The sequence below is a fragment of the Carlito syrichta genome, unplaced genomic scaffold (assembly GCF_000164805.1).
Source record: "Carlito syrichta isolate Samal-C Ts95f unplaced genomic scaffold, Tarsius_syrichta-2.0.1 Scaffold304793, whole genome shotgun sequence".
Taxonomy (NCBI): Eukaryota; Metazoa; Chordata; class Mammalia; order Primates; family Tarsiidae; genus Carlito; species Carlito syrichta.
The window spans coordinates 81648-107093 of NW_007248889.1; the positions used below are offsets into that span (position 1 = coordinate 81648).

The 25446-nt window shown below is 37.7% G+C and overlaps 1 protein-coding gene across 1 annotated transcript in view; it reads right to left on the reverse strand.

Moving 5' to 3' along the window:
• The window catches only part of LOC103263296 (UDP-glucose:glycoprotein glucosyltransferase 2-like), a gene marked incomplete at its 5' end in the record, with an annotated part of 84197 nt that overhangs the window by 43524 nt on the left and 15227 nt on the right, over window positions 1–25446 (reverse strand). The window contains 5 exons of the mRNA XM_008060983.1: window positions 12534–12619; window positions 12922–13080; window positions 17937–18126; window positions 21573–21652; window positions 25214–25316. Of these exons, the coding sequence (XP_008059174.1) occupies window positions 12534–12619; window positions 12922–13080; window positions 17937–18126; window positions 21573–21652; window positions 25214–25316 (618 nt within the window). The remainder of the gene's footprint in view (window positions 1–12533; window positions 12620–12921; window positions 13081–17936; window positions 18127–21572; window positions 21653–25213; window positions 25317–25446) is intronic.

Consider the following 25446-nt stretch of genomic DNA (forward strand, 5'->3'; position numbering starts at 1 on the left):
AAGCTAACTAGTCACAGGAAATGGACTTCATTGATGAGGAATTAGTGCAGGAAAAAAAGGGGCACATTCAAATAACTTGTATTCTCAACAAGACTTGAGATAATATTGTATCTCAGTAAAAGTCATTTACTTCAACATAAAAGAATTCATTACATGTCAAAGAGCATGATTAATAAAAAAGGGACACATACATGTGTTTCCTGGAATTTTAAATATAAAAATCTCTAAATGTTCAGAGAAGAAAAGTAAATCAGACTGGCTTCATTTTTCATCCAAAATACTGAATAGTAGGAAACAATGAAGGCTTTTTTAAAGCCTTCTGCAGAAAATCATAATGCTGTTATTCAAGACTTAGGAAAGCTATAATTCATACAGAAAGGTAAAAGAAATTTTTAGGCTTTTGAGGACTAAGAGTACACCACTAATGTTTCCGGAAAAAAAAAATCATTTGTAGAAATGTGATGTCTATTATGATATGGAAGCATCCTACCTTCTAGCACACATTGCAGGAGTTAGATACTTTTCTGTTGTTCCTAAACTCTTGCAACTATAGTTCTGGTTGATACTTAGATTCTGTAAAGAAATACATTTGCACGTGATTTGGAACTTAGAAATGAATGGGGCTAATGTGTTGATGCTTGGCTAGTTTCTTTTGCCAACATAGTGATGGAAACACCTGAGGGTTTCCGCATTAGTGTTTCAGTGTGCAACTGCTTAGCTTTACGGGTACCAAGAGCCAACTGATGTGCAGTAGGGCGGTAGCAGCTTCTAGTTTTCTTGTTTTTCTGGTCATGGGAGAAAGCAGCTCTTTCTGGGTGGTCAGTTCCTTGGCTCTGTTCTGCAAACATTCCTGGGGAACAGCCCCCCTGGAGAGCTTGCTCCTCTAATCCTTCCTAACACAATATAAAAGCATCCACTTCTTCGTGTTAAATCCCTCTCAAGTCAGCCATATGCTATGGCTTAAATGCTCCTCCAATACTCACGTTGAAATTTTTTTTTTTAATATATTTTTTATTTTGATATTGTGGGGCACAGTTAAGGGTTAGGTATACAAATATGCATCGTTCAGGCACCCTTGTTGATAAGGGGTGTTTCCCCGTCCCCAGACAGATATTACTACCATTAATTCCACCTCCCTTCCCCTGCCCCCGCCCATAGTTTCCCACCATTGTCAGTCCTTTTCTTATAGTATTACAACGGATGTTCAAGGTGCACTATGTGAGTGAGAACATGTGATACTCAGATCTTTGTTTCTGTGAGAGGTCAGTCAGTATTACAGACTCTAGTTTCATCCAGGTTGCTGCAAAATTCATGATTTTGTTTTTTTTTTTATGGCTGCGAAGTATTCCATCATGTATATGTACCGCATTTTTTTAATCCAGTCTTCTTTTGATGGACAGCATAGTTGATTCCAGGTTCTTGCTATTGTGAACAATGCTATGATAAACATACGTGTGCAGGTATCTTTTTCATAGAGTGATTTGAGTTCTTCAGGGTATGTTCCCAGTAGGGGGATTGTGGGGTCATATGGGAGGTCGATATTTAGAGCTTTTAGGAATCGCCACACTGTTTTCCAGAGGTTGCATTGGTTTGCACTCCCACCAACAGTGTATAAGTGTTCCCCGTTTTGCCACACCCTCTCCAGCAACTGTTATTTTTTGAGTTATTGTTAATTGCCATTCTGATTGGAGTTAGTGGTATCTCAGTGTGGTTTTAATTTGCATCACCTTGATGATTAGTGAGGCTGAACATTTCTTTGTGTGTCTGTTGGTTGCTCGGATGTCTTCCTTTGAGAAATGTCTGTTCATATCTTTTGCCCACTTTATAATGGGGTTGTTTTTTTTTTCTTTTCAGCACATCTGAGTTCCTTGTAGATCCAAGATGTTAAGCCTTTGTCGGACCTGGAGTTGGCAAATACTTATTCTCAGTCTGTGTGCTGTCTCCCTGCTCTCTTAATGGTTTCTTTGGCTTTGCAGAAGCTTGTCAGTTTAATGAGGTCCCACTTGTCGATCTTCTCTCTTATGACTTGTGGGTTTCGGGTTTTGTTCAGGAATTGGATGCCAGTTCCGATTTCCATGAGGGTATTTCTTTCCTTTTCTAAGGTTCTTATGGTTTGAGGTTTTACATTTAGGTCTCTGATCATTTAGAGTTAATTTTTGTGTATTGGGATAGATAGGGGTTTGAGTCTTGTTTGAGTCTTCTGCATGTGGTCAGCCAGTTTTCCCAGCACCATATACTGAATAGGTTCTCCTCTCCCCAGTGGTAGGTGGTGGAGGCCTTGTTGAAGGTGAGTTGGTTGAGAAATTGAGGTTTTGCTTCTGGAATCTCAATTCTATTCCATTGGTCTATATGCCTGTTTCTGTATCAATACCAAGCTGTTTTGATGGTTGTAGCTTTATAGTAAGTTTGAAGTCTGGTAATGTGATACCACCTGCTTTGTTTTTTTTTGTTTTTTTTTTTTGCTGAGGATTGTTCTAGCTATTCTTGGTTGTTTGTGTTTCCATATGAATTCCTGTGTTGTTTTTTCTAGGTCTGAGAAGAACGTTGCTGGTAATTTGATGGGTATTGCATTAAATCTGTAGATTGCCTTAGGTAGGATGGACATCTTCATAATGTTGATTCTTCCAATCTATGAGCATGGGATATTTTTCCACTTGTTTGTGTCATCTTGATTTCTTTGAGCAGTGTTTTGTAGTTTTCATTGTAAAGGTCTTTCATGTTTCAGGACGATGCCAAGGTATTTCCTTTTTTGTGTGGCTACTGTGAAGGGAATCGTGCTTTTTATTTGGGTTTCTGTTTGTTTATTATTGGCGTAAAGAAATGTGATTGTCTTTTGCACATTTATTTTATATCCTGAGACTTTGCCAAAGTCCTTTATCAGTGTAAGGAGGTTTTTGACAGATTCTCTTGTGTTTTCAAGCTACACGATCATGTCATCTGCAAAGAGAGATAACTTGACTTCCTCTTTTCCTATTTGGATACCCCTGACTGCCTTCTCTTCTCTGATTGCTTTAGTCAGGACTTTCAATACTACATTGAATAGGAGGAGTGAGAGTGGGCAGCTTTGTCTTGTTCCAGTTTTCAGGAGAAATGGTTCCAGTTTTTGTCCGTTTAGGAGTATGCTGGCTGTGGGTTTCTCGTAGATGGCTTTTACTATTTTGAGGTATGTTCCCCGTATGCCTAGATGTTCAAGGGTTTTTATCAAGAAGGGGTGCTGGATTTTATCAAAAGCTTTTTCTGCATCTAATGATATAATCATGTGGTTTTTGTTTTGACAGCTGTTGATGTATTTAATTACATTTATGGTTTTACAAATGTTGAACTAGCCTTGCATTCCAGGTATGAAGCCTACTTGGTCATGATGGATGATCTTTGAGATGTAGTGTTGAATCTGGTTTGCTAGGATCTTGTTGAGAATTTTAGCATCTATGCTCATCAAAGATATTGGCCTGTAGTTCTCTTTCTTTGTTGTGTCTTTACCTGGCTTGGGTATCAATGTGATGTTAGCTTCGTAAAATGATTTGGGGAGAGTTCCATCTTTCTTAATCGCCTAGAATACCTTCAGTAGGATTGGTATCAGCTCCTCCTTAAATGCCTTGTAGAATTCTGCTAGAAAGCCATCTGGTCCGGGGCTTTTTTTTTTTTTTTGTAGGTAGTTTTCTTATTACATAGTCAATTTCCTTGATTGTTATGGGTCTATTTAGGTCTCAATTTCTTCTTGTTTCAACAGTCGAATGCATATTCTATGATCGTTGCGTTCTCTAAGTATCAATTAAGACCATTTGGTCAAGAGTCACACTGAGGCTTCGGATGTCGTTGCTGATTTTTTGTCCTGATGATCTGTCTAGGGTTGTGAGTGGGGTATTGAAGTCCCCTGTTACAATGGTGTTGGAGTTGATATCTTTTTTTAATTTACCTAGAAGCTGCTTTATGAAAGTTGGTGCTCTCATGTTGGGTGCATATATGTTTAGGATAGATATATCTTGTTGATGGAGTGAACCTTTTATCATTATAGTAGTGACCTTCTGTAACTTTTTAAATTTTTGATAGCTTAGAGGGTATTTTGTCTGAGATTAAGATTGTGACTCCTCCTTTCTTTTGTGTTCCATTTGCCTGAAAATTTGTTTCCCATCCTCTTACTTTGGGTCTGTGAGTGTCCTTTCTAGTGAGGTGAGTCTCATGTTGAAATTTAATTGCCACAGTGACAGTATTAAGAGGCAGGACTCTTAAGAGGTAATCAGGTTTCCACCCTCATGACTGGGACTGGTTTTGTTATAAAAGGGCAAGTTCAGTCCTCTTTTCCTTTCTCTTGACCTTCTGTCTTTCATCATGGGATGATGCAGCAAGAAGGCTTTTGCCAGATGCTGTCCCTCGACTTTGGAATTCCCAGCCTCCAGAACTGTGAGCCAACACATTTCTGTTCATTATAAATTTCCCAGTCTCTAGTATTCTGTTATATTAGCAAAAAATGTACTAACACAGTATCTAAACAAAAAATGAATGTGAAAAGTAAGAGACATATTAATACAAAAAACTATGAACAATAATGAATTCAGTAAAATTTACATTTAACTAATGGTAATATGGTAAAGAACTAAAGATAACATGGGGGGGTGGCAAACATAAAATGGATGCTAGAATACTTCCACTGAGACTCTGATGAAGATAGCTACCAGACACTAAAGTGAGTACAACTAATCTACTCCCCACTGTCCCATTAGATGCAGACTGTGCCTCAGAGATATTAAGCATATTAGAAAAAGTTCAGAGAAGGGACTCTGTGAGATGAAGGTTAAAGAATTTCTTTGTAAGCTGGGCTTGGTAGCTCAGCCTGTAATCCCACGCCTTTGGGAGGCTGAGGTGAGTGGATTGCCTGAGCCCGTGGGTTCAAGACCCACCTGGGCAGCAAGACCTCATCTCTACAATAAATAAAAAAATCAGCCGGGCGTGGTAGCGCATGCCTGTAATTCCAGCTACTTGGAAGGCTGAGGTGGAAGGATCGCTGGAGCCCAGCAGGTCGAGGCTGCGGTGGCTGGGAGCGGCCACTGCACTCCAGTCTGGGTGACAGAATGAGACTCCAACTCAAAAAAAAAAAAAATTTCTTTGCAGAGAGCTGTTGGCAGGCTGTGAGTCTCTATCACTATACCCTCTGGGGAAGGATGAGGAGGAGTATTACAGTCTGTCCTAAATTCAGTAAGACAGACACTTTAAGGAGAAAACAGTTTATAATACATATCCTGAAGTTGGTACACACATAAGCCTGGTGTCTGGCTCATATTTGGGCAAGTTAGAGTGTCCCATGGACTAGTATTAACATTTGGGGAATGATTTACTGCTTTAAATGAGGAGCCAGGAGAGTGCTGACTACCTTTGGAACTGAGCTGAAGTCTTCGAGTTTATCGTGCAAATGATGTTTAAGTATTTACCACAGATCAGATGTAGCCAAGCAGGAGAAAGAGCTGGTTTTGTTATTATCACAGGGTAGTCATGTCCTGCCAGTATGGCAACCTAGAGGCATAAGGAGACCTCAGCAAAAACAGGTTGTTGGTGTAGCACTGGAGGCCCAGTGACTAAGCCTGTTGTAGTAAGTAGGCAGCTGGAATACAGATGAACCAACAGGACCAGGGAATTAAAGGAGAGGGAGGGGAATGCAGCAACAGTGAACTTTTGAGAAGCTACAGAAACACTCCACAGAGAGTGAGCTTTACCCACTCAGGGCCAGATAGTACAAAGTTAGCTCATGATGGGCCAGCTCAAGTACCTGTGGAGAAAGCATGGAGAGCCTTGTCTGAAACTTCTGCCTCCTGTATAAAACATAGAAGCAGTTAGGTCTCAAAGATGCCAAACTAAAATTAATGTACAAGTACTAATTAAGAAGAAAAAAATTTTCTAAACATTTCAAGTGAAGAATCTAGTAAAATAATTTGACATTGAAGGTGCATATATAAATAAAATTTCAGCTGGGTTCGGTGGCTCAGTCTGTAATCCTGTGCCTTTGGGAGGCTGAGGTGAGTGGATTGCCTGAGCCCACGGGTTTGAGACCCGCCTGGGCAACTTGGCGAGACCTCATCTCTACAATAAAATAAAAAATGAGCCGGGCGTGGTAGCACGCACCTGTAATTCCGGCTACTCAGAAGGCTGAGGTGGAAGGATTGCCGAAGCCCAGTGGGTCAAGGCTGTGGTGGCCTAGAGCAGCCACTGCACTCCAGTCTGGGCACCGGAGTGAAACTCCAACTCAAAAAAATAAATAAATAAATAAAATAAAATAAAATTTCCATTTTAGTCATATTCTATATTGACCTAGGTTTCATTACTAATATTTTACTTTCAAAGAGATTTTTATTATAGAGTTGGGTGAATTATGCTATTTCCATTTTGGATATCTAGTGGCATATTAATCACGTGGAATTTAGTAAATTAGGACTAAGAAAAGTTTATGATTTTATTGTTTATAAGCGATAGAAATAAATGTGAAGTTATTGCCAAATGTTGTCTAACTGTGAATGAGAAAAAATAGTTTTCACTGATGTTACTGGTATTTAAAATATAATATCAGAAACTATTTTTTCCCTAAAACATTTTTATGCACTGTATGAGACAAAAAATAATAGTCAAGAAGATAAAACAGAACCAAATATAATGTATCATTTTACATAATACATGTGCTATTCTGTAACAGTATTTGTAAAGAAGGAATAAGTGAAGAAACGGACATTTACTCAATATTCTATGATTGTCTCATTTAGTCCTTACCAAGACCCCACAAGATATATAGGAGTATCCCCTTCTATAACATGGAAATAAAGACTACAAATGATAAAGAAACTTACACAAGATTATACAGATAGTTAGTGGCACAGAAGGCATTTGAATCATAGTTTATATAATAGGCTTTCTCTTTGCAAAAAATAAAGGTGAAACAGTAGTGGCAAATATAGAAATGCAGAGCTCCTGACAATACAGTTTGCACAAGGTCAAAAAAGCTGAAGCAAAGCATGACTGTTTCTTGGCATTATGCCTTGAAACCATGGCTTTTATAAGGGTCAATACAAATGTTACAGTGCATTGTGCTTATTTTCCATAACATCACAGTACTCTCTAATAGTACTTATAACATATTAATCACTTATTTTCTTTTTCTCCTTTTTTTGAGTTGGAGTCACACTCTGTCACCCAGGTTGGAGTACAGTGGCACACTCACAGTTACTACAGCCTCAACTTACTGGGCTCAGGTGATCCTTCCACCTCAGCCTTCCTAGTAGCTGAAACTACAGGTATGTGCTACCATGCCTGGTTAATTTTTAAAATATATATTTATTATAGAGACGAGGTCTTGCCATGTTGCCCAGGCTGGTCTTGAACCCCTGAGTTCAAGCAATCCTCTTGCCTCTGCCTCCCAAAGTGCTGGGACTACAGGAGTGAGCCACTGCACCCAGCCGTCACTTATTTTCTTAATTGTCTTTTCCACTGGAATGAGTTGTAGAAAGGTGGGAACTGTCAAGGGAATGACACAGTAAAGTTGTTGCCTAGGCTTTAGAACACAACAGTCAACTGAGTCAAACCAGAACCCAGAGATAAGAACTTAGAGGCATCTTTCCTGACTAACAAGACTGCTCACTTTTCTGGCTTCCTTTTAAAAGACCATTCATCTATTTGCCCCCAAACCTAAAGTGACCTACACCCTATTCCCTTATATACACTGCCAGTTGCTACCCTCTCTCTCTGTGCCCTCCCTGTCCAGGACCTGTTAAGTATTACAGTCTTTAAACTTATTTCCTATTGTGGTGATATATTGAATTTGTACTATCTGCTGGAAGAACCAGGGGATATTGCATACTAGGTTTTCTCTGGGACACTCAGGGGAACACAAGGATGGGTTGCCAGCATCAGAGTGGTGGTAAGGAAGGCATAAACTAGACATGGGTCAGACAAGAGCCAAAGGGTGTCTGCAAATATTAAAAAGTTTCCTTCCTGTGTGAGGGAACTCTAGTCAGAAGTCGGGCAACTATACATTAGGCTTTCTGCCAGATAAAAGATGTAACCTGTTAAGGGCACACTACAAACACCCATGTCCGTTCATTTCTTACTAGGGCAGGTTGCTAGTCACCCTGGTACTGGAATGCAATTTAGCTGGAGACTCTCAAAACGGTTGTTCAACTGATTATTTCCAACACTTTTTACTTTTACCCGTCTACCCTACCTCTCAGTTATTTCTGTCAGTATAGTTTATATTTAGGGTTTTTTAAACAAAATTTTAGATCCGGGGGTATACACGCATATCTGTTACATGGACATATTGTATAGTGGTGGGGACTGGGTCTCAGGTAGCCCATTCCCCATATAGTGAACATTGTGTCCCATAGGTAGTTTCTGAACTGTGACTTCCTCCCTACCTCCCCACTTACTGTTGCCCCAATGTCTCTTTTCCATCTTTGTGTCCATTTAGTTCCCATACGTGAGTGAGAACATGTGGTATTTAGCTTCCTGTTTCTGAGTCAGTTCACTTAGGATGATGATCTCCAGCTCCAACTATGTTGCTGCAAAGGGCATGATTTCATTCTTTTTTTTATGACTGCATAGTATTCCATGATGTATATATACCACATATTCTTTATCCAGTTCATTGTTGGTGGGCACTTAGGTTGGCTCCATGATTTTGCTGTTGTGAACAGTGCTGCAATGAACACACAAGTACAAGTAATCTTTTTATATATTGATTTGTTTTTCTTTGGGTAGATCCCCAGCAGTGGGATTACTGGGTCAAGTGGTAATTCAATTTTTGGTTCTTTAAGAAATCTCCATACTGTTTTCCATAGAAGCTGAACTAGTTTACAGTCCCACCAACAGTAAAGGAGCATTCTCTTTTCTTCACAACTGTGCCAACATCTGTTGTTCTTTGACTTATAATAGCCATTCTGACACACATTTCATTGTGGATTTAATTTGCATTTCTTGTATGATTAGTGATGTTGAGCATTTTTTCATGTTTGTTGGCTGCTTGTAAGCCTTCTTTTGAGAAGTGTTTATTAATGCCCTTTGCCAATTTTAAATATGGTTACTGTATGTAGTGTTTTATAACTTATTGTTTTGTTTTTTGTTCTTTGAGTTGGAGTTTCACTCTGTCACCCAGGCTGGAGTGCACTGGCACACTTGTGGCCACCGCAGCTGTGACCTGCTGGCCTCAGGTGACCCTTCTACCTCAGCCTTCCAAGTAGCTGGAACTACAGGCATGTGCTACCTCGACCGGCTAATTTTTTGATTTACTGTACAGATGAGTTCTCACCAAGTTGCGCTGGCTGGTCTCAAACCTGGGCTCAGGCAATCCTCTCGCCTTGACCTCCCACTGCGCCCAGTCATTTAATAACTTATAAAAGCAAACACAGTAGGTACAGCAGTCTTCCCCACCTTATCCACAGGGGATAGGGTCTGAGACACCCCCAGTAGATGCCTGAAACCACGGATAGTTCCAAACCCTCTATGTACTAAGTTTTTTCCTATACTTACATATCTGTGATAAAGTTTAATTTATAAATTAGGCACAGAACTCTTGCACTTTAGGTTCATTATTAAGTAAAGTAAGGGCAAGTGACTCATGGGTAGGTAACACATACACAGTGTAAAGATACTGGACCAAGGAATGATTTGGGTCCTGGGTAGGATGGAGTGAGGCAGTGTAAGATTTCATCACACTAGTCAGAACAGTACATAATATAAAACTTATCAATCATTTATTTCTGAAATATTCCTCTTAATATTTCTGGACTGTAGTTAACCATGAGTTACTGAAACCATGGAAAGCAAAATTTCAAAAAGGGGGGAAATACTGTACTCTTTATTTACTTTTCTTTAACTCAGCATAATTATTTTGGGATTCATCTCTCATAAGTGGACCTTGAACAATTAACATAATACTATAAGAAAGGGATTAGCAGTAGTGGGAAACTTCCAGGGGAAGGGGGTGGGATTGGCAGTTGAGGGAAACTGCCAGGGGAGGAAGGGGCACCTCATCAACAAGGGTACCTGCATAATGAACATTTGTATACCTAACCCTGAATTGTACCCCACATCTTTAAAATTAAAAAAGAAATACTCATCAATGTCACATGTGTATTAATAGCTCATTCTTTTTCATAGCTCAGTAGTGCTCCATTGTACAGATATACTACTTTTATTTTTTCCTTCATCTCTTGACACTTGGGTTGTTTCCAATTTTTGACAATTAAAAACAAAGCTGCTACAAACAGTAAAGTACAAGTTTTTGATTGAATATATATTTCCTTTTCTCTTGGGTAAATATCTATGAGTGAAATGCCTGCATCATATGGTAGGTACAAATTTAAAGTTTTAAGAACCTATAAAACTGTTCCAAAGTGCTTGTACAACTCTACATATACAATGTAAGTGAATGACAGCACCTGTTACTCCATATCCTCACCAACACTGTACTGTCAGTCTTTATATAATGTTAGCCATTTAAATAGGTATGAGGAATACCTCACTGTGGTTTTAACGTGCACTTTCCTAATTACTAACCAATGTTAAGCACATTTTTATGTACTTATTTGCTGTCCTTATATCTTCTTTGGTAAAGTGTCTATTCAAGTCTTTTGAATATTTTTTATTAGTTTTTTAAAAATTGAGTTGGATAGTTCTTTCTGTATTCTATAGATAAATTATCTGTCTGATATATGCTGTGGCTTGTCTGTCACTCTCTTCTACAGTCATTTATATACACCCTTTCAGTGTGAATATCCACATATCCAACAGAAATGATGTTTAATGAAGGGTTTTCTCAGATCCTGCTGGGATATGCATAATATATGATACACATACTATATTAACTTTCCCAAACTCAAAAGTCCTAAACTCTAAAATACATGTGTCATTAAGAGTTTTAGATGTGAAATTTGTATATCTACCTTCTTCCTGGAATTTTGTCTGTACTATGACTAATAACTTCCTACTGGTTCTTCAAAACTCTCTTGAGGTACTATCTCATCTCTAATGTCAGCACTAACTTCCCTTTACCCAAGTACCAGCTCGGTGTGTATAAATCATTAAGCATTATTTATGGACTGACACTATGAACTAGGCACAGTATTAAGGGGAAAAAGTGGTAGAAATATATATATAATAACACCTATGCCTATATTATTTTTGTTGAGCACAATGTGTGGTATACTGTCTATACTCAGTGATCTATCACAGAAACAAAAAACTAAGTGCCACATGTTCTCACTTATAAGCAGACCCTGAACATTTATCATAACACTATAATAAAAAGTTTGGCAGTAGTGGGACACTGCCAGGGGTGGAAGGTAGGTAACATAACATCAATATGGGTACCTGATCTCAAACCAGTCAAAGCAGGGACCAAAGGGAGGCCCAAACTTTACCTGTATAATGACCACTTATCCACCTAATCTTGAATTGTACTCCATATCTAACTAAAATAAAATAAAATAAATAAGATGTGTTCAATAAGCCTTTATTGAGATAAATGAAATCTAGAGGTATTTATTAAGGATATAAAGAAGATTTTACCAGGGGTTAGCAAACTATGGCCAGTGAGCCAAATCAGGTTGGTGGCCTATTTTTGTATGGCCCCTGAGCTAAAAATTATTTTTACGTTAAAAAAGTTAGACAAATAAATTGACAAAGATCCACTGTTTGTGCCCCTAACAAGCATTAAGTATTTACTCTTGGCTCGTTACAAAAGAAAAGTGTGATGATCCCTGCTTTCTACTACGATTCACTGGTGAACAGGAAAATTTTTGCAAAAAAAAAAAAATTCCAAATTGAACATAACCCAGGGATAATGGCCTTATAACATAAGATATAATGCACATTATATTATCATTAAACAACAAAAATATGAATTATGCTAGTGCATGGAAAAATCTAAAAGCCTGAATCTGTGGGGGCTGGCCCAGCCTGAGGCTGGCCAGGATCCTCAGGCTGCCAGGGAAGGCCTGGAGGTGGGACAGGCTCAGAGACTGAGTCTACCAGGCACATCTGAAGCCTGGGAGTAAGTGATCTGGCATGTCAGTCTTCAGGTACTGGTATAAAGTCAGGGCTTTGTGGGGACCTGCCTGGTTTTACAGCAATGAGCATGATTTTGGGGTCCCAGAGAGAGTCTGGTACTCACTACCCTCTCCATTCCCAAAGCGAAGGGCATCTCTCTCCAGACTGTGCTGTCTCAGATTGAGGGAGGAGTGCTGTAAGTAATGTAAAACTGTCCTCTTGACCCTCTTCAATATGTCTTTTCTTATTTCTGAGCTACACTGTGGTGTTGCAATATCTCTCTTGCTTTCCTTAGTTCTTCTTATGGCATTTTTATGCACAGATAACTGTTCAAATTGATGTTTCCTCAGGGAGATGTGCACTGAAAAGTCCTATTCTTCTATTTTGCTGATATCTGGATCTAATCAAGTCTTAACATTTTAGTTGTTGTTTTGATAATCTTAATCTTGGTTATATGACACTAAAAACATACTCACATGTAAAAATTTTAAAGAAGCTGTATAACTCACCCAACTATTTGATAAATATCTTCAGATCTTCCTTGGCGTAACTTTAATATCCAAGTTCCTGGGTTTGCTTTTAATTGAAAATATCCCTTGTAAGATAAGAAAAAAAACAATCATTGAGTTATAAGACTAAAAACATATCCAACTGTTCATGTAAGACTATATGAATTATCTAAAAAAAAATTTACTGTGAAATGAACAAATTCTATAAATCAATTGCAAGTAAAGAGATTTTACAATAACCTATAAAAGTGTATTATGAAAGTATGGTTTCCCCCATTTTTAGACAATTTAGTTATCTTTCTCAAGGAATCAATTCATTTTACTATTGGGAAAACTTAGAAAATTTTACCAAAATGTCTGGTTAAATAAGGTCCATTAAATAACTTACAAGATTGACCATCACTATTGTATCAAACATAACAGGTTTATTTTTTGTGCCTAGTGTAAACTGCAGACCCCGAGGAGGTTGTTCTGTCCTTGTATCAAAACAATGTCCTTCGAGTAGTAGATATTCTAGTTCATATTCTGCTGTAACAGTTTTCTCAATCTGTGGAGGAAACGTCATTATTTTTGGTATTAGACATCCTCATTGGGGGAAAAAAAAAGAAATCCTCATTAATACAAATTTTGTAATAAATAAATGTGATTATTTTAATATTAGCCAACATATTTTGGTGGGTAACTTCAAGTCTTTCTTTTATGCATGAGTGAACTTAGGAGTTAAATTGATTTATACAAGACCAAAGCTCAGGATAAATTTTTTTCTCTCTCATATCATTGGCTCTACTCCAGCGTCATGCTGTGTACCAGTATAACCAAGCAGGAAAGATTTGAGCACGGATGGGTGCTACGTAACTTACACTATTTAGAAGATCCCTTTAAGACAGATTAGATGGGAAATTCCTTAAATAGTCTGCTTCAGTTTGCTGTTGCCCTGAACAGGTTATCATATTGGCTTTCTTGCAATTCAAAAAATTAATGCCCATAATTAATTAGATTGGTTATAAAATTAATCTAAAATTAGTTTTTAAAATTAATGTTAAAAATTAATCGTTTCACTTCCAGAGTGGAAAGAGGAAGCACCTAGAGAATAAACATTTATATAACTATCAACATATTGATTTCCAGTTCTTGTTTTCATAAATTTTCTAAGAAAGTATAACCTGCTAGTTTATTATATGTAATTTTCTAAGAACATATCTCTGTATCTATAAGCATTTTTTTTTTTTTTTGAGTTGGACTCTCACTCTGTCGCCCAGACTGGAGTGCAGTGACGTGCTCCTAGCCACCGCAACCTCAACCTGCTGGGCTCCAGCGATCCTTCCGCCTCAGCCTTCCAAGTAGCCGGAACTACAGGCGCATGCTACCATGCCTGGCTCTTTTTGATGTATTGTAGAAACGAGGTCTTGCCAAGTTGCCCGGGTGGGTCTCGAACCTGCGGGCTCAGGCACTCCACTTGCCTCAGCCTCCCAAAGTGCTGGGATTACAGGCTGAGCCACCAAGTCCGGCCATATAAGCATTTTAAAAAATGGCTGGATGTTCCAACTGCTTCCAGATTTTTCTCTACTGCAAATGTTATAATAAATATTTTAAGAATAAAACTTTTCCTCTACCTCTATGAGCACTATAACCAAATATGAAAATAAATCAGCTGGGCATGGTGGCTTATGCCTGTAATCCCAGCACATTGGGAGGTGGAGGCAAAAGGATTGCCTGTGCCCAGGGATTTGAGACCAGCCTGGGCAACTTGGTGAGACTTTGTCTCTACGATAAATAAAAAAATCAGCTGAGTGTGGTGGCACACGCCTGTAGTTTCAGCTACTTGGAAGGGTGAGATGGAAGGCTAATCTGAGCACAGCAGGTGAAGGCTGTGGTGGCCATGATCCGGCCATTGTACACCTGCCTGGGTGACAGAATCAAACTCTGACTCAAAAAAAAGGAAATCAAACAGTAAGTGATTTTCACAAAGTCTGGGAATTTTGCTGAGTACATTAATTAATTAAAGATATAATTAAAGGGCAACCCCCTTGGGTCCCACTGTGGGAGTTTTTCTGTCCTCTCAATAAATTTTGCTTTCTTAAACAACAAAAAAAAGAGATATAATTAAAGACAGTGATGCTATCTATACCAAATTTTATTTCACAATGTAGGTTTTCTACACTATTGTTTAGTATGTTTAGGGTGTTTCTCTTTCTGAGGTTTCAGTTATCCATTATCACCTGTGGTCCAAAAATATTAAATAAAAAATTCCAGAAACGAACAATTCTTAAGATTTAAACTAACACTGTTTTGTGTACTGTGATGAAATCTCACACTATCCTGCTCCATCCCACTCAGGATGTGAATCATCCTTTTGTCCAGGGTCTTCATACTGTATACACTCCCTGCCTGTGAGTCACTTATTAACCAACTTGGTTACCAAAACCACTTTGTGGTATTGCAGTGCTTGTGTTCAAGGAACTTTTATTTCACTTAATAGTTGCCCCAAAGTGCAAAAGTAGTGATGCTGGCATACTGTTATAATTATTCCGTTTTATTATTAGTTATTATTGTTAACCTCTTACTATATCAAATTTATAAATTAAACTTTACTACAGACATGTATGCACAGGAAAAAAGATTTGTACATAGGGTTCAGTACTATCCACAGTTTCAGGCATCCACTGAAGGTCTTAGAACATTTCCTCTGTGAATAAGGGGGGACTTCTGTAGTGTAAATTTTCTGACATATAAGTTTGTTAAGTTTTAGGTTAAACTGCTAAGTTTTGTAGAGGGGATAAAATGCTCCACTACATATGCTATCTTTCCCTCCATTTTGTAAGTATTTGATGGTTTGAAATAGAAATTTTATATATTATGCACTGGGAGAATAAACTGAAGCTAAGATAAACTGTGTGTTTGTCTAATTTTCTTCATTAATAATATAGTGTTTAGGGTCTCTATAATATCTCTGGCAATTAAAAAGGGATTTCTTGACAATTATATTGGTGATGAATGTGTCATTGATAAAACTGATGTCAAAATTTTTTATATTTCAGAGGGGACTAATACATTTTTCTGTGAATCTATTTTAACATAGCCATATCCTGTTTCCTGTTAGCAATCTTTTCTTTTTTTTTCCCCCAGAGTCTCACTCTGTTGCCCAGTCTGAAGTGCAGAGGCACAATCCTGGCTCACCGCAGCCTCCAACTTCTGGGCTCAAGTGATCCTTCCAATTCAACTTTCTGAGTAGCTGGAACCACAGGTGTACACTGCTACACCCAGCTAATTTTAGAATTTTTTTTTGTAGAGATGAGGTCTCACTATGTTGCCCACGCTGGTCTCAAACTGGAACTCAAGCAATTCTCCCACCTTGGCCTCTCAAAGTGCTGGGAATACAGGTGTGAGCCACTGCACCTGGCCCCTGTTAGCAATCTTTTATTTATTTCTCTCTACTGGGTAAATACAACCATCACCATTGTGTCAGGTATTTTTATATCTTTCAGATATATGCTATGATAAAATATAATCAGACAGTCATTAGACACAGTTCTAACAGTAAGCTTTGAGAAGAGCAACATCTGAAGCCCAGGTAAAAGTAACTGTCTCACTTTTGGCTCTCCTATAACCACTTTTGTCACCTTTAGTTATAGCATTAGTGCTGGTTGTGCAATAGAGTCTTTGTAGTTACAATTATGTGAACAGAGTCCTACACTAAGGAAGAATTTTTCTAGATTAAGTTTTTTTTTCCAGGTGTTTATGTGACGTTCAGGAATTAGATGTACCTAGGAGCATATGCAAAAGTTAGTGTATAGTGGGAAATCTCTCATTATTAGTCTCATTTTTGCTAGAGTGCACTTTTTCCCTTTACTTAAAACTCCTCTGTACTGTAGCAAATGCCTTTTTTATCTTTTTCTAAGATGGTTACAGATAATATTATAAGTATCTACAGCACAAATGGGAAAAAGGAGCCTGAGAGGTAGCGGACTTTTACACATGCTAGAATTCATAATTTCCTTCTGTTTATTCACCTAACCTATGAAGACAAAGGAAATCATTTCCTTTTTAGTGTTCTGACTTTAGAATCCGTTACTGTTCATTTGTACAGCTTCTAAAAAGATACCATTAGATTTGCTACTTACTACCAAAAAAGTATAATTAATCTCTATTAACTGTTTAATAGCTGCAGAACATTTTCACCAGCAGACTCAATTTAAAATCTTTTCTAAGTTGTACTAATTCTACCATTACAAATTTTTCATGCTTTTGGCTAGAGTCTCTAAAGTTATCGATTTATATTGCCGTACTCTCTTCATGAAGAAACCATAGATTCTGTTAAGAGATCTAACTGGTCATGGAGAAAACATGGGAGTTTTTCTCTATGTCTTGCCAAGTTTATTGTTGAACTTTTCCTCATATATTGCATCATTTTGCTGCCTTCCTATTCTTTCCCTGATTTTGAAGGACTGATTTCAGATGACAGTTATGACTTTTAGGTTATTTTGTGGGAGGGTCAAGTCAGGGTAATGGTGACTATATTACAGGGAAGTGATTTAGAATTCCACAAAATCTACACAGTGGAGCAAAAGGAATTTGCCCAGAAGGACAATTTTTAGACAAAAAGTAACGCACGAGAAACAAATATTATGAACGATTTTAACCATACTATTACAGATAAATGTTTTTGCTTAAGTTCAGGCAATGGCTATATTCAAAGTCAAACATGATGAATTGGAAATAGGTCAGAGGGAGGACAATAAGGAGAAGGAATTATTTTCTCCTCAGTTTTTGGATACCAATCTAGGTAAACTCTCCTAAAATGCGTGTGTGCGTGTGCGTGTGTGTGTGTGTGTGTGTGTGTGTGTGTGTGTGTGTGGTTTCTGCATTCCTTTTCTCATTCCGTATTCAATATAACAGGTGAGGAAGAAAAGTCTGACTCACTAAACAAAGGTCATGTTGGAGGTGATGGGCAGCAGGTATACCCAGCCTGCAGTATACCAGCAAATTTTGTAATCTAGTCAGAACTGCTTTCTCTGGTTATGAGCTGTGAGGCAAAAAAATAAAAATAAAAATTTAGATGTAACTTCCTAAGTTAAAAACTAAACTTGAAGGGCAAAGTAGGTATTTAAGGATGTCATCCTAACTTGCCATGTGTCCGTCTCCATATTTTCTGCATTGCTCATCTTAAAGTCTTTGTAAGCTAGCCGCCTGGGGTAATATAAATGATAAAGGCATCTAGGGACTTGGAAAAACAGAGAAGCTGAATTGGAAAATTAGGAAAACTTAAAAATCAAAGGAAAGATGAAATCAGGAACTAGAGTTAAAAAGCAAATTCTGGAAAGCATCCAAAGTATGATGTATGCTTGCTGCAACTGATAAGAATTTATGCTGCTTCTCTTTATATGACCATACACAATAACTTACATCCTTTAAGTGAATATTATCAAGATCACAGTTGCTGTGTACTATTTCAACCAACCAGCCTTCTGGAGTAATCATGTTGAGGGTTAGGAGGGGTGATTCAGGAATATCCAAGAATTTTGCCACTGGTCCAAGAGAAGACATATCATTAGCCCCTAATATCAGTTCTGGTTCCAGAACAAAACGGTAAAAGCTGTTGATAAAACACAAAAATATAGACTGTGACCAAAACTGAGATTATTATTTCTTCTAAAATATTTTAAAACTGAAAATGGCTTAATGACAAGAAACACAAAGGACTAAACACACATTCTAAAGCTTGTAAATAATAGGCAATTTTTATTTGGTTGACACTATTATCTATTATGAAGCTATATATACCATATACTTTTGTTAATTATTCCTGAATGAACATGATTAGAATCCCTCTAAGATACACCTGACTTATGTGCAGGTTCTAGCAGTTTATGATATGAATTGTACTATGACTTGTATGCATTCGTCTTCAAAATCTTACCATGGCCTATTTGTCAGGTATTTCATTAACTCTTACCACCACTAATAATATGAAGATAAATGACAGCCCGAAAACAAGTGAAGTTCAAGTTGAAATTCTAGTACCGATTTTAAAAAGGTTATTTAAAACAAACAGGATTAAGTTGAAAGCAGCTTTGAGGCTTATCTGCAGTTTTACTGTATCTTGCCCTTATCCCTCAATATCATGCATAATAAGAATTAGTCACGTTATTGAGAATAGTGACTTTTGCTCTTTTGAGACAGCAATCGAGATGTCAGCTGTGCTGTTATTCTCTCAAGATTCAATAAGGGATGGGATCTACTTTCAGGTTCACCCAGTTCAACAAGGGCTGTCTGAGTGAGGGCTACAGTTCCTCCTAGGGACTGGCTGGAGATACCCTCAGTTGCTTCCCGCAAGGGCATCTCTAGCATGCTTCATCAGAGAAGCACACAGAAGAGCCAGAGAGAGAATGCTGGCAAGACAACAGTCACAGTCTTGTAAAACCTAACTGCAGAAGAGCAATTTCATCGTTTTGCCACATTTTGTTCATGAAAAGCAAGTCATGCTGGGCTCGGTGTCTCAGCCTGTAATCCCGTGCTTTGGGAGGCTGAGGTGAGTGGATGGACCGAGCCCGCGGGTTCAAGACCTGCCTGGGCAACTTGGTGAGACCTCATCTCTACAATAAATCAAAAAAATTAGCCGGATGTGGTAGCACATGCCTGTAGTTCCAGCTACTTGGAAGGCTGAGGCGGAAGTATCGCCAGAGCCCAGCAGGTCGAGGCTGCGGTGGCTGGGAGTGAGTCACTGTACTCCAGTCTGGGTGACAAAGTGAGAAACCAACTCAAAAAAAAAGAAAAGCAAGTCACTAGGTCCAGACATCACTCCAAAAGAACTTAGAGTGTGAATCCCATGGGGTAGTGATCACCGAAAGCCATGTCATGCAGGCAATAAGAACAAACAAAAAGAGATGTAAGAAGACACAGGAGTGAACAGTCATGAAGTAAATGTACAAAACAAGTACTTGGTACCATCAAATGCAGCAGAAATGTCAAGACAGAAATATCCCATGGTTGTTGCAAACAGCAATTTATTTGAGATTTAGTAAAAACAATTTCAGTGGCAAAGACAAAATTAAAGTGAAACTGCAGTAAAAGGTACAGTGAATGAAAGATGAAGACAGAGTATGACCACTCTAAAGAAGCTTAGATAAGAAGGAGTAAAGAAGAGGAAAAAAGTCAGGACTCTGGAGGAGAGGAAGCTAAGGGAAAAACCTTTCAAAAAAAAAAAAGACAACTGAATAACTTTAAGGACTGAAAGGAAAAGGATAATAGAGAGGTTAAACACATGGAACAGAGAGAACATGTGATAAAGCAAGGATCCAGAACAAATGGGAAAGCATGAGATCAAAACAGAGAGGGACTATTCACCTAAAAAGGGGAAAGACACCTCATTCTTCTCTTGTAACACAGAAAGGTTGGGGAGGCAGAGGAAAGAAAGTAGGAAGTTGAGGGAATTCCTGCCCATAATTACTCTTATTTCTGAGAAGAATATGTTTACTGAAAGGAAAGGACTGGGAATAAACATGTAAGCTAGCTTACTTGATATAATGCTACTATATAAATAAGATTCTGTTGAATTACTTGTTTAAAAAATGATACCTTGATTGTACATTCTATTTAGTACATTAAGTGTTATTTTGCCAGAGAACGCAACTATTTTCTTCCCAGTAGATTATGCTTGCATATATATTCAATATGCCTAGCTTTTAAAGTTTTTGTTCAGATTTACAAAGGCATGCGACAAAATTTGAAATGCAAAAGATAAGTGTGAAAATTGAGTAAAATATACAGACAAGAGTCTTGGGGGGCAATGAATATGTCTTAAATCTTCATTTAAAATTTCCACATTTTCCATTTTATTACTTTCCAAATATTAAAAATACCTATCATGTTTAAATATCTGCTCAAAGCGATAACTATAGTATGTCAATTTTAACAAATACAATTTGAAAAGTAAACAAGAAATTAACTGAATGCTACTTTTGTCTTGTAGGTGTATTAATATATGTTCTGTTTAGAGTTACATAATTATACAGAGAAAAATATATTACCAAGCATTAAAAAGCTACACTAGGCTCAACCTGTAATCCCAGCATTTCGGGAGGCCAAGGTGAGAGGATTGCCTGAGCCCGGGAGTTCAAGAACAGCCTGAACAACTTGGTGAGACCTCGTCTCTACAGTAAATCACTCCCTCTCTCTCTCTCTCTCTCTCTATCTCACACACACACACACACACACACACACACACACACACACACACACACACACACAAGCCGGGTGTGATAGCATGCATCTGTAGTTCCAGCTATTTGGAAGGCTGAGGTGGAAGGACCGCCTAAGCCCAGCAAGGTCGAGGCTGCAGTGGCCTTGAGTGTGCCACTGCACTCCAGCCTGGGCGACAAGAGTGAGACTCCAACTCAAAAAAAAAAAAGCTATACTAGTACAATGGTGCATACCCTTTTTTCTGCTCAATGACAAGTGAAGGATATCGAACATTCCTATCAGTAAGAGTGGCTCACAATGATAGTAATTCTGACCCAGAAAGAAGAGGAAGGGTATATTTTTCTCCTCTCTAGAGAGACAATGTTTTTCTAATGGAACACTACTAATGAGAACTGTTTATGTATAATTATAAACATTTTTTTAATATCACTGACAGATTATTCTAAACTAACTGCATCCTAATATCCCAAAATAGTAAATGTGACACTAAAGATTATTTTGATAATTCTGTTCTGAATAAGTATTGCATGCATAGATATACCAAAAATGGTTTAATTCAACCTCATGTCCCATTGACATATTCCTAAATCACATTTCTGAAAATACCTATGAATAAATATGAATCCACATAAATCTGTAACTAAGATTAGATCAGTTGCTGGGTTATTTTAATTTTATATCTAGTTTACATCAATTAAGATTTATAATCTGTCTGACAATTTATTTCTGTGAAGCATCTTGTGACGAGAAAAAAAAAATCAGGCTCAGTAACATTGGCCTTTTTTTGTCTTAGCATTTCCAAATTTTTCAAAATGAAATTATGTTTTCACTCAGACTCACCTCTCTAAAGGGGCTTCTGAAAGCTTATCCCTACAGTTCATGAACAATTTTATCTTCATGTTGATAATCTTGCCAAGTACCTATCAGAAAAAAAATTTCCATATTTGATATTAAATTAATACCAATAGTTAACATTTATTACACATTTGCTATGTATCAGACACTACACTAATACTTTATAATCACTACTGCATTTGATCCTCACAATGCCCTTCTGAGGTAGTAGTTTGGCAGCAGAGACACAGAGAGATTAAGTAATTTGTCCAAGGTCACAGTAAGTCATGACAGACGTAAGATTTGAACCCAAGTTGTTTATTTCAATGCCTCAGAATTATGCTGTCTGCCTTCTGCCTAAAGTGACTTTCTTTCATAGTATCTAAATTTCCTTAGTATCAAAGAACAAGTAAATCCGTTACTAGAAACTCAACCTGCAAATACAAAGGCATGACTTCATAATTAGCAATACTAGCAAGGGCATCCCGGTTCTTTTAAAATTTCATCCTACATTTTAAAGAGATGCAGGAAATTCTTGACTAACATACAAGTAAAATACTCTATTTTCTTGTCTTTTTATTTCCCTGGAACATAGGAAAGAGAGAAGAATTATGAATTTTGATAGTTCTTATCATCTTCACATAGGCAAAAAATTAGTGAAGATTCGAAAGCTGTTAGATAACAAAGAATATAGGTAAAGGGAGAAACAATAAAACAGATACACGTAACAGAAAGAATACAGGTTTCATGAGGAATAGGAACACATAGACCAAGGATTTAAGAGATTTGAGTTTTGTGTTTTTTTTGAGTTGGAGTCTCACTCTGTCGCCCAGACTGGAGTGCAGTGGCCGCTCCCGGCCACCGCAGCCTCCACCTGCTGGGCTCCGGCGAGCCTTCCGCCTCAGCCTTCCAAGTAGCTGGAACTACAGGCGCGCGCTACCATGCCCGGCTAATTTTTTGATTTATTAGAGATGAGGTCTCACCAATTTGCCCAGGTGGGTCTCGAACCCGCGGGCTCAGGCAATCCACTCACCTCAGCCTCCCAAGGCGCAGGATTACAGGCTGAGCCACTGAGCCCGGCTGAGATTTGAGTTTTAATTCCCATTCTATTACTTGTCATATTTGCTACTATGGAGGTCATTGAATTGCTGTTTTTTGTTGAGCCAGTGTATTTCTTAAGTATTACATGAAACACTACTTGTTTCTTCCTATAAATTAGCCTTTTACAAAGAAAGAAATAAAGTTGTTCAGAAATAAAGTATTCTATTATTTCCAAAGATGTAAACTGGAATGCAGTTCTACATTTTGTAACTCTGTATAGTTCCATATTTCTTACTGCTAAATTCTACCTTTACATAAAAACTTTCAAAGTTAAATCATTTAAAAAATAATTTTCCATAGAAATAGGAGCTTTGTACACTAAAAAGCATCATACTAGCTCTACTTTCAGATATGATTACTGACTGCTGTTTTTAAAGAATAATCTGAATAGGGTATTTCAAAAAGTACAAATTTGTAAACACAAAGTAGTGACCTCATAATAACACTGGTAAGGGTTTCCTGGTTCTTTTGGAATTTCATCCTACATTTTAAGAGATGTAGGAAGTTCTTGACTAACATACAAATAAAATACTCTATTTTCTTGTCTTATTTCCCTGGGGCATAAGAAATAGAGGAGGAATTATTAATTTTTATAATCCTCATCTTTACTTGGGCTACAAGATAGTGAAGATATGAAAGCTATTAGAAAACCAAGGTATAACAAATGATAGAAGAAAGAATGGTTAAGTCAGCTAAGGAATTAAGTCTGTCTTATGCATTTCATATGCTAAACAGCAGGAATGACAAAGTTTTCCAAAATTATTTGTCTCCATTAATAAATACACTTATAGCAGATTTTTTTTTTTTTTTTTTTTTTTTGAGTTGGAGTCTCACTCTGTCACCCAGACTGGAGTGGAGTGGCTGCTCCTGGCCACTGCAGCCTCGACCTGCTGGGCTCTGGCAATCCTTCCGCCTGAGCCTTCCAAGTAGCTGGAACTACAGGCACGCACTACCATGCCCAGTTAATTTTTTGATTTATTGTAGAGATGAGGTCTCACTAAGTTGCCCAGGTGGGTCTCGAACCCGCAGGCTCAGGCAATCTACTCACCTGAGCCTCCTAAAGTGCGGGCTTACAAGCTGAGCCACCGAGCCTGGCTTATAGCAGATATTAATAATCCTTTTTCCAATATGATTTCGTAATACACACTAAACTCTAATAACAATTGCATTTTGAAATTTTGATAAAATATATACCAGAATCACATGGCTTGATAACATATTTCTACCACACTTGATATCTAATTACTTTCACCTGTTTCCAAAAGTAAACTCAACTGCCAAAGGACAAATAGTTTCCACAATTTTGACTATCATTAGAAAAACATACAGCTTTCTAACGTAACTAGCTTATTCAAATTTAACTACTGAAAGCTGCATTATAATCTGAACCTCTGAAATTTTCTGTAAAATGGAAAGCCACATAATGTTCTTTTGGAAATTGACAGCTGCCTTTTAACTTTTCATATTCCCCTACTCTCTCATGAAAGAGTTTCCAGGCTTCTGGCCATAGTTTCATTAAGTGCAGCCAGACGACTGGCCACATTCTGGTCAGTGAGAAGCAACAGGACAGAATATGTCCAGCTTTGGTGTTGTACTCTTGTTCTCCCCTTCCTGCTGGCAGAAAAACAGACATGATGTTAAGAGCCTGAATAGTGATCTTAGACCTCTAAATAACAAGGTGCTTCATGATAGATCAACAACTCAACAGACAGTACCTGGGTCCCCCACAGTGTACCTGCCTTAGCAACCCCAGGCAGCTTATACTTGAACTGTAAAATGAGAGAAAGAAACTTCAGTTTGAAGGTACTGTTATTTAGGTCTGTTAAAGTGGCCAAACCTATTGAATGTTGGCTAACATTACTTATTGTACTTTAAGTTGTACCTAATTAAACTTAAGCTTCAGCTTCTCCAAAAGCCATCCTTCAAAACACAAGAAAGACCTCTGAATTAGTCTGTTTGGGCTACCATAACTAAATATCACAGATTGGGTGGCTTAAGCAACAGAAACGTATTGCCTCATAGTTCTGGAGGTGGGGAATTCCAAGATCAACAGAAACATATTGCCTCATAGTTCTGGAGGCGGGGAATTCCAAGATCAAGATGCTGGTCAATTTCATTTCTGGGGAGAGCTCTCTTCCTGGTTTGCAGGTGGCTGCCATGTCATTGTGTGCTCATATGATCTCTTCTTTGTGTGATGTCTCTCTCTTCATCTTCTTCTAAGGCCACCAGTTGGATTATGACCAAATTTAACTTTAATGACCTCCTTAAGATCCTTGTTCCATATATAGTTACATTGGGGGTTAGAACCTACAACTCACAGAAACACATTTCATATGTTGAAATACAAATTTTGTGGGGAATACAATTCAGTCCATGGCAACACCTAACCTCAACAGTGTTGTAATACCACTTCATTTTCTACATTAAAATATGGCAATCTATTATGAAATAAGAATCAAGAGCACAGATATTTGGTTATACTTAAAAAGACTTGAAAAGACTATAAAATTCAACAAAAGTATTTAGTCTAATTTATATTATCTTACAACCAACAACTGTGCCATCTTCTGTGCTTCTCTTGTGAGTGGATCAACAATAGCAATAACTTCAAAGATCATATCATTCTCTTGAGGATTCATCTTTATAATGCTAGGAAAATAGAAGAAGAAGAAGGATGATTTAAGTTCATACAAATATCCAATTAATCAATTATATATTCTCATAAATTGCTTTCTTACTAGATTTAAAAAATCCTGGTTATTTCACCAATATTTTTAAA